General features: G+C 35.8%; 1 protein-coding gene across 1 annotated transcript; it reads left to right on the top strand.

Moving 5' to 3' along the window:
• Nucleotides 1-1,312: 1,312 nt before the first annotated feature.
• Nucleotides 1,313-8,067, top strand: LOC149533121 (uncharacterized). Its single transcript, XM_089805807.1, has 10 exons — nt 1,313-1,473; nt 3,055-3,723; nt 4,283-4,343; nt 4,425-4,538; nt 4,676-4,738; nt 5,012-5,431; nt 5,532-5,606; nt 5,905-5,975; nt 6,241-6,337; nt 7,831-8,067. The coding sequence occupies exons 1-10, from the start codon at nt 1,313-1,315 to the stop codon at nt 8,065-8,067; spliced, it is 1,968 nt and encodes a 655-aa protein (XP_089661933.1).
• Nucleotides 8,068-8,713: the final 646 nt, after the last annotated feature.

Raw genomic sequence — 8,713 nt, 5'->3', positions numbered from 1 at the left:
CGATCACGAAGACTCGTCGTGCTTTGTGTCGTCTTTACCCTGGGCCCATGGTATCTGGTGACACCTTAGCATCTGCACCGCACCTGAATGACACGTGGTAAATGGGCGCTATGTCGCCATGATAGAAAACTCGCAGCTTCACCATGGCGAGATGGCGCCTGTCGCCGATCTCTTCTAATCTGACGGTCACAGAACTTGACCTCCCGTAACCCTCCGTTTCTATTGATTCGCCGGGCCCGCTAATACGTGGCGTCCTCCTATTGGTCCGTCGGTCGTTTAATCCTCGGCTGCATGAAATTGGTCCCACCAGGACACGCGGCGCACGGGCGCTATGTCGCCATGATAAAAATCCTGCAGCTTCACCATAACGCGATGGCGCCTGCCGTCGATCGGCCCTGATTTGTCGGGGAGATCCTAAACCCGGCTGTGCTAGCTGTGCTGTCAGAAATTCTGGCCTGGTTACACGTGGTGGTTCCTACTGGCCCAGCGGAACACCACCAGGCAAACTTGCAACTTGGCCTCACAGGATGACCACGTGTCGACCAGGGGCCATGTCGTTATGGAAAAATCGAGGTTAAATTCTCACAGCGCCATAGCGCCCAACCGATGACATGTCCCTATCTGTGCGTGGTTCCTTCTGGTTCGTTGCCGTGGCACCGGGCTCCGCCAACTGGGCAGATGAGGTACATAATGGGGCCCAATATTTTGCCTGAAGTTCTCGCTATTTATCTTCTCCGGCCCGCCAAACTTTACCCGACCGCCGCAACATTTTTTCGGCAACGCGACCTACCCGCCGTGAATATTTCCGCCGGGTGCTATGTTGCTATGGAGATTCTCCGGCTAAAACGCGATAGTGACATAGCCAAATTCTGGACCCCACCCCGCGACGTGTCGCCAGGGCGCGATGTCGTTGATATAATCCTCGCGCAATTCTGCCATAGAGAGATAGCGCCCTTCGCTGATCTCAGTTGATCTGACGGCCAGAAACTCGCGGGTTGTAAGAATATATTATAAGGTTTAAAACATTGGTAATTCTAATATCTCCACGGGTATTTGAATATGGGCATATCGAAGGCGGGAAGGGCAATATAAAATGCGAATTTTGGCGGGAAGTGGAAATACAATAGGACTTTAGTAGCATAATCTGATCTGTTGCTTAATGTGTTATGAATGGTCGCTCTAACAATATGCCTAGACCGTCTGCAATGACAGATAGGGAAAAAGGTATATTCAGCTTTGGAAGGCTGCACACCAGTTAAAGGAAAAGGATCAAATGTTACCAGCTGGATGTGAAAGTTGGGGAAAGGCATAAATGACAGGAAGACATTGTGGAATGAAATCAGATGTTTCTGTCAAGACAGTAGGAAATAGAATGCTGGATGCAGATATAGATTATAAACTGGGTATGCAGCAAATGCTCAGCACTGAGAGCCTAATGAGACCATGTGAAAGCCGTGCCTGTAGTTATGACTTGTGATTGACTAATTTTGATCTCTTTTATTCAAGATGGTTATTTATTTGTTCCAAAATGTTTACAGTCAATGTTAATGGGTCAATATAACATAACATTATAAATATTGATGTTCTCAGAGCTTTAACATAGTAGTGTGTTGTTGCGAAAGATAAGAAAAGAAGATTTTCTATAGTATCTAAAGATCTTGTGCTGAGAAGTTTGAGGCTATTAGTTGAACTGCCTCTGAAGTACAAAAGTTATTTTAATAATTATTTATTCAAGTTAGTGCATTCAGAGTTTCCTAGGTAATCTAGTTTAATGTTTTTTAGCACTCTTATTAATTTTCTGAATATTATATTAGTAGATGATTATTGTTTATTTTGAATTCTTCGGGTACTGCAAAACTTTGGTCAGGCATGAATGATAATATACGTATTTACTACGGGTGCTTGCTGCATCTAGTCACATTAGAAGAGTTTATTGATTATTTCATATAGAATGTAAAAGTTTTCAAAAAAGCTTTGTATTTTAGAAATTAAGAAACAGAAAAGAAAAGTATCCTGGAAATTATTTATTTCACTGGTAAAAGAAGGTAGACAATTATCTTGTTGGATAAAAAGTATGTATGTGCAATTGCTAGCAAATGGTAGGGGAATGAAAACTACTATTGAATGGCATGGAAACTTTAGGGAAATTATATGCTATGGCATAATTTTTGCAAATTAAAGAGTTGAAGGTGAATAGTAATGAAGTGGAAAGCGAATTTTAGATAAGTGAAGAAGTCATTAGTGCATCAATCCATGACTAGTGTTGTTGCTAAAATTCTAACATAGATTGGTCAACAATTTTCAATTTTCACTATTGGCACTTTTTGTTCATGTCATTGATAGGACGTCAAGTAAATGATGTTTTGAGTATGGACATGGAAATGAGTTCTAAGTTTTGGGAATGGTACAGTTCTTAAAGAGTTTGATCAGAAAAACAAAGCGATACTTACTGTATTATACCTACTTTGATTGCATGGCGAAAACAAGTGGTTTTATAGTGCTTACAATCTGGTAATCAAATTTGGCTGTTATCTAACTTATTTGTTTTCTGCATAACTTGTATCAACAAAAACATATGAACCTTTGCTTTGTGGAGGAATTTCTACCACACCAATTCCAAAGATTGTGTAAATGATATGAATCTGATATTGATTTTGAGATGATATTTGTTAAATAAGAATTCATAGTGAGGTTGCATTTCAAATAATTGCTAGAAAGTTGGATACATTTTTTTTGCATAACGCTAAATTACATTGAAATGGGTATAAAAACACAGGTTTTTACAGTCATTGTTAATAACTTAACAGAAAGAATTATCCTTGTATCCTCATGAATTTAGAAGTATCAATATTGACTTTTACTTAATCATCTAAATTACTGAATCTGCCAATTTTGACGCTGGATCTGGATTCTGATTCTGTACAGTATCTGATTTTGGTAAGGTGTGAAAATATGAATATATGCCTCACCATTTCTCTTGTCAATGCCAAAAATTCTTCCTAAATTTATTTTTAAAAAAATTATTATCATTTAATATCTTTATATTACGTTCAGGTCAAATATCCGCAGCAAAATTCATGCAGCAGGCCCCACAAAAGGAAAGGGTTCTCATGCATTTGTGAAATCATCTTTAAATGTTTCACAAACCTCTCCAATATTTGATAGCCAGGAAAAAACTTCAATTCCAATTAGATGTCAGATCACTGGTGGCTTAAACAATAGCAGGTGTCCATTTTCAACAGGATCTTCGAAAAATCTTGCCATCCGGTGGTCTAAGCAAAAGCCACCAAAACATCAACATGCAAAAAGAAAAAAATTGGCGTGTCCAGTTTTAAATCAAGATGATTTATCAAATTTGATGGAAGGGTCTTCAAATCCCGAGTCTGTTGCTAAATCTGATTCAACTGAATGCAAAGGCCAAGGTATTCTAAGATACTCTTCCAATAATTGTGCTTTTGAACAGAGCAGATTACAAACTAAAAGTAATTCTTGTTTAGCTTCTTTATCTGAGTGCAAGGAATCAGGAGCTAGTAACAAGTGCAAGAACAAGATGAGGAAACAAGGAGATGCTGATAGAAAAATTACACTTAGGTCAGGAAGGCGAAGGAGTGGGAGAGATAGCACTCCTCTTAGAATGAATGTTTCTTTAAGTGGAAAACTTGAAAATCTTGTAACAAACAAGCCACTAAGAAGTACAAGGCTTGATACTGATAAAGTAGCAAGGTGAGTAGGCTATATTTATAGCATAATATATTTCCATTATTAAATACTCAAGATTCATTGAAAAGTATTGGCTGTTATATATGCATGTTAGTTTGTTCAGTAAGACAGGCCAATCTCCAACCAAGAAAACTTCATTGGAACGAAAGCTAGTTACATGGTCAAGGTGTCAAATGAATAATGGGTTGTCAGATTTTATAGGCATGATGTTGTTGTACTTCAAAAATTGAGTGTTTCTATGTAACTTTTGAATCACAGTTCTATGTTATCATATAATGTTAATATATTTGGATGGTGATCTTTGTAGGGGATTCGGACAATACTGAAGAACTCATATCAGCCGTAAATGCTTCTAATAATGCAAGTGGTATGGTTTCAATTCATACTTGATTAAGGATCAGTAAATCAGCAATAATCCAGGATATTGATACATAGTCAGACCTGATGTTGGAAATACTAATAGTATACTATGTTTCATCATTTTGGTGAATTTCAATTTTCCTTGAGAAAAATAAAAGTTGGACATGATGATTCTATTTCAATTCCTAATTTTTTGAAATAGAGTTTGTCTGATTGAAAATATCGAGGAAGTTTCCTTTCGTTTCTGTAAGATTTTCATTAAGGTGAATAGAGTTTTATATGTTTGCCAATCTTTTTGAAAATAATCTCTGCTGCATAGAAGAATTATGTTCAAAACTTGGTAGATTGACCTGGAAGTACTTGTTGCAGATGTTGCATGCTCAGGGCATTTTTGGAAGCAAATGGAACCATTTTTTGCATCTCTCACTCAAGCCGACCTTGATTTTCTCAAGCACCAGGTAACAGTTTTACCATGCATGACTGCTGCCAGCAAATATATTCAGGGATTCCATTCTGGAAAATTATTAGATCATTTTCTTCAATTGGATTCTTGTTTGAGCTTATGTGTTTGATAAATGTGGGTTGTTAGATGCAGGTCAGAGAGGTAGAGAATGAAGACACAATTCTGATAAATTCCAGCAGTAATCAAACTGGAGAGGTGCAAGACTATTTTCATTCATTAAATATCTCAGTTTATATGTTACGTGAGATTACAAGTTTAACTGACCTTTTAGAATCTCTAAAATGGCTCATTTAATGTATTAAATTATATCTGCTAAACATGTAGGGCTCATGCTCAATGTTGTTCTAAAATGTAGAGGTTTTGACGGTTTGCATTTGCCTTGGCTCATTACTATTGATTTTCTTATCAGGTATTTTTCCATAATTTTTGTTATTGGTAACTTTTGATAAATAGTTTCTCTCTTGACAGGTGGATCTTATCCGTAGTAAGCTGCCAATAGACTCTTGTCCAGTTATTTTGTGTAATCAAAGAAGTTTGGGGAATGTGTGTGATGATAATGAGTCCTTGAAGCCTTCTAGCAAGTTGAATGCTAAAGAGGACATCAAGAGACCTGGTAATTTCAGATGTTTTGACAGGATGATTCCACTTTCTCAAAGACTGCTTTCAGCCTTAATTGTTGAAGAATATTCTGAAGAAACGAATAGAAAATCGCATGATGAACCACAAGATGACTGTCTTCATTGCACAACTAAGGATTCTCCTTATAGTAATTGTACTCAGATTGAAAATGATAGTGAAAATGCATATGACATCCAATCAGAAGAGTTGGACTTGGACCAGCGAATTTTATTGGAACTCAAAAGCATTGGATTATTTACAGAAGCAGTGGTAGTTTTCTTACTCTGATAATTTCTCTATCATTGTGTATTGAAGATTTTTAGTTTCTTTGTCAATTTTCTTGTAATATTCTTCAGTTTCCCATTTTCAGCCAGATATATCGTACAGGGAAGATGAGGAAATAAAAATGGAGATTTGTAAGCTTAAGCATGAGCTCCAGCAACAAGTAATTTCTCAAAATATCCCTTGCAGTACATCAATATTTTTCTCATTTCTTGATTTACTAAAAGTTGAAATGTCTTGCCAATTCAGAAAGACTGATGGCAAAGTGCATATATTTGATAGATCCACAAGAAATCATAGGATCTGCATTATCCTATACATTAAGTGATTTTTGGTTTTCTTTAATATGATCTTAGTCAAGAGAGGTACCATTGGATATTTGCCATTTGAGTATGGTATGTATTAGTATACTTGGCGAATGTCAAAATAAGTGTCTTACCAATGCTTTGTTGTGACTGTAGGTATCCAAGAACAAACATCATCTTCACAAACTGGAGAAGGCTGTCTGCAAAAGACAGAAAGTTGAAGAAAGGTACCTTGATTAAAAATTTTGTTTGCCAGCACCAGATGTTTATTAAAAAACATGGTTTTTGAAGACTCTTGATGTTCTTCACTTCATCAGTTCAATTTTTGCTTGGCTAAGCAGTACTCTGCAATAATTGATATTTAGGCTTTCATTTGGTGTGAAAATATGCTTTGTAATGCCTCTACTTTCTGTATTTTGAACACAGCATTTGAATAAAATTTATGGTATCTCAATCATAAGGAATTTTTTGGTTGGTTTCATGTTTGTCTAGAGTGCCTAATATTTTCTGTTTTGTTGATGATGTGTTTAGAGAGCGTGAAATTCTTGCCATGAACAAGCTATTGGAATCAACATATAATAGGCACATGGTAAGCATCAATTAATATTATGATTTATTATTAGATATAAGTCTGTTAAATGCAAATCAGTTCAAGAGATTTATGCCTTTCTTTCAGCATAACATATGCATATATTTATGGTTTTAAACTGTATAGAGTTCCTTTTATAGCACTTTGATGTCTATTCTTTTCTTTTTCTAAGAGTGGTTCAATTGTATGGTCAATATATACAAGTTTATGGGATAAAATTATGCTGCAATAACTTGAATAAATTCTAGAAAACAGTATAATATATAGATGACTTAGGATTCATAAAGAAGACTATTGCCTTTTCTATGTATGCTTTACTCAATGATGACAGTCTTAGCTATAAACAATTGGACCACCAGTGATACTTAAATATAATGCCTTCAATGATGATAGCGTTTAGCATTATGTCTTATATATCCAAATTTCCAGTTAAGGTCTGAATCCTGGTTTGGATTTGTGGGTTTGGTTTCGGGATCTAACTAAAGTCTTTTTAGAGGGATTGGATATATTTCGGAGTTTGTGTATACAAAATAAAATGAAAAACAAAATCAAGCAAAGACACATACACACACACACACCCACTTCCTATTATAACATTAAAGCATGCATTTTTAAATAGTAAATCATAAAAATACAGTTTCTTCATAAATATATTTTTATCATAAATTTAGTAATAGTCATTCATAGAGATAACAAGTGCAGTCTATTATGATAATAGAAAAACTTCTATTATTAGTTAATGGTTATCTATTTGTAATCTATTGTAAATATTAGAATGTTTCTAATATTAGTTAGCTGTAGTTATCTGTTAGCTTTCTTTAGCTTTCTTTTAGCTATAATATAATATTTCTATTCTTTACAATTGTTTCCTAAGGAAACATCGCTTTATTCTTTTGTATATATAGACCTCTCAGTCTTTGTTAATAACAAGCAAGTATTTTACCAATTACTTCGTAATATGGTATTAGAGTCAATTCTTTGAATTTTTTCGAAAAAAATATTATAATTTCTTGTTTGAAATTATCAGAACAATATTTTTTGAAATTATTTTATGATATTTGCTTCTTACAACCATTTTTCTGCAATTGCCGTCTGTTTTTTTTGCACATTTCCACCATTTTTTGTGGTTTTTTGCAGCAGGGCTCTAAACAATTTTCAAAATACAAATTCTTGATGGGTTTTTTGAGAGCTCAACTGGGTTGTCCAATTTTCCTGGGTGCCTCGATTTTTGAGTTAGTGGATCCAAAAACTGACAAAATATTCTTTGTGTCTTTTTCAAGCTCTCTTTTGGGTACCCCTTCATTTTTTGGGTCCTCCATTTTTTGCCTCCAAGAATGCACCTTCACATATTTTCACGCTTTTCCATTGAAAAATGTGCTATGGCATCATTGACTAATATTATGCTCGAGAGCAATTCAATATTCAATGGGCAGTGGATAATAGCAATTTTTGAATATCAAAATACCGATCAAATTGTTCTGGGTGTTATATAGTGTCCAACCGCCCCTAGTATTGATCAGGATACATGGGATCTGAACAATCAGGAGGAGGTGATGCTTCTCAAAATATCCGTAGTTGATGATCAGCTCTCTCAAATTGCATCTGAAAAGACAATTGCCGAGACATGGGCACATCTCAAAAATCTTCACGAGACTTCTGACAAAAGCAGAGCTTTCTTCGTGAAGAACACTTGGTTTTCTTTTATCATGGATGAACAAATGTCGCTCTAGGCTCACCTGAATAGGATTCACGAAATCAATGATCAGTTGCTCTCCATTGGTCGCAAGATGGAGGAAGAGGATATTGTGGTTATCACTCTCCGTAGTTTATCAAAGTCCTACGAGCATTTTATCGAGACTCTCACCATCACATCTTTTAGTGTTGATATGAAGTTCACCGATCTCTACACACTTCTGCTTCAACAAGATCGGTGGAAACAATAGTTTGATAGTGGTTCCAGTGCCACCTCCACCTCCATAGAGCAAGCCGTTAATGCTAAATCCTTTCAAAAGGATAAAGGCAAGTCTTAGCAAAAATCCTCTGCTCCAGATTTAGAAGGCTACCGGAAGATCATTCAATGCAACTATTGCCACAAGTTTGGTCACATGAAGGTTGAATGTCGAAAACGCTTAGTGGCCCAATCTAAGAAATCAGGTTCGTAGCCCAAAGCAAAGAGTGCAAAGCACACTGTGTAATATTCTGAAACCTATTCCTTTTTTTTTTTTTATATCAACAGGCAATGGAATAGCTAAGATATAATTTTGTCAAATAGTTCACAGACCTTCTGAGACAAAACCCAAAACCACTGTATGGTTGTTTATTGATTCAGTGCATAGAGAATTCCAAACAACTCAACGTATTTGATCAGAGTGTACA

Source organism: Cupressus sempervirens, chromosome 10 (assembly GCF_028749045.1).
Source record: "Cupressus sempervirens isolate cs-2001-9-10 chromosome 10, ASM2874904v1, whole genome shotgun sequence".
NCBI classification, from domain to species: domain Eukaryota; kingdom Viridiplantae; phylum Streptophyta; class Pinopsida; order Cupressales; family Cupressaceae; genus Cupressus; species Cupressus sempervirens.
Note: the sequence above shows the minus strand (reverse complement) of the source record. Positions and strands in the feature narration are given on the sequence as shown.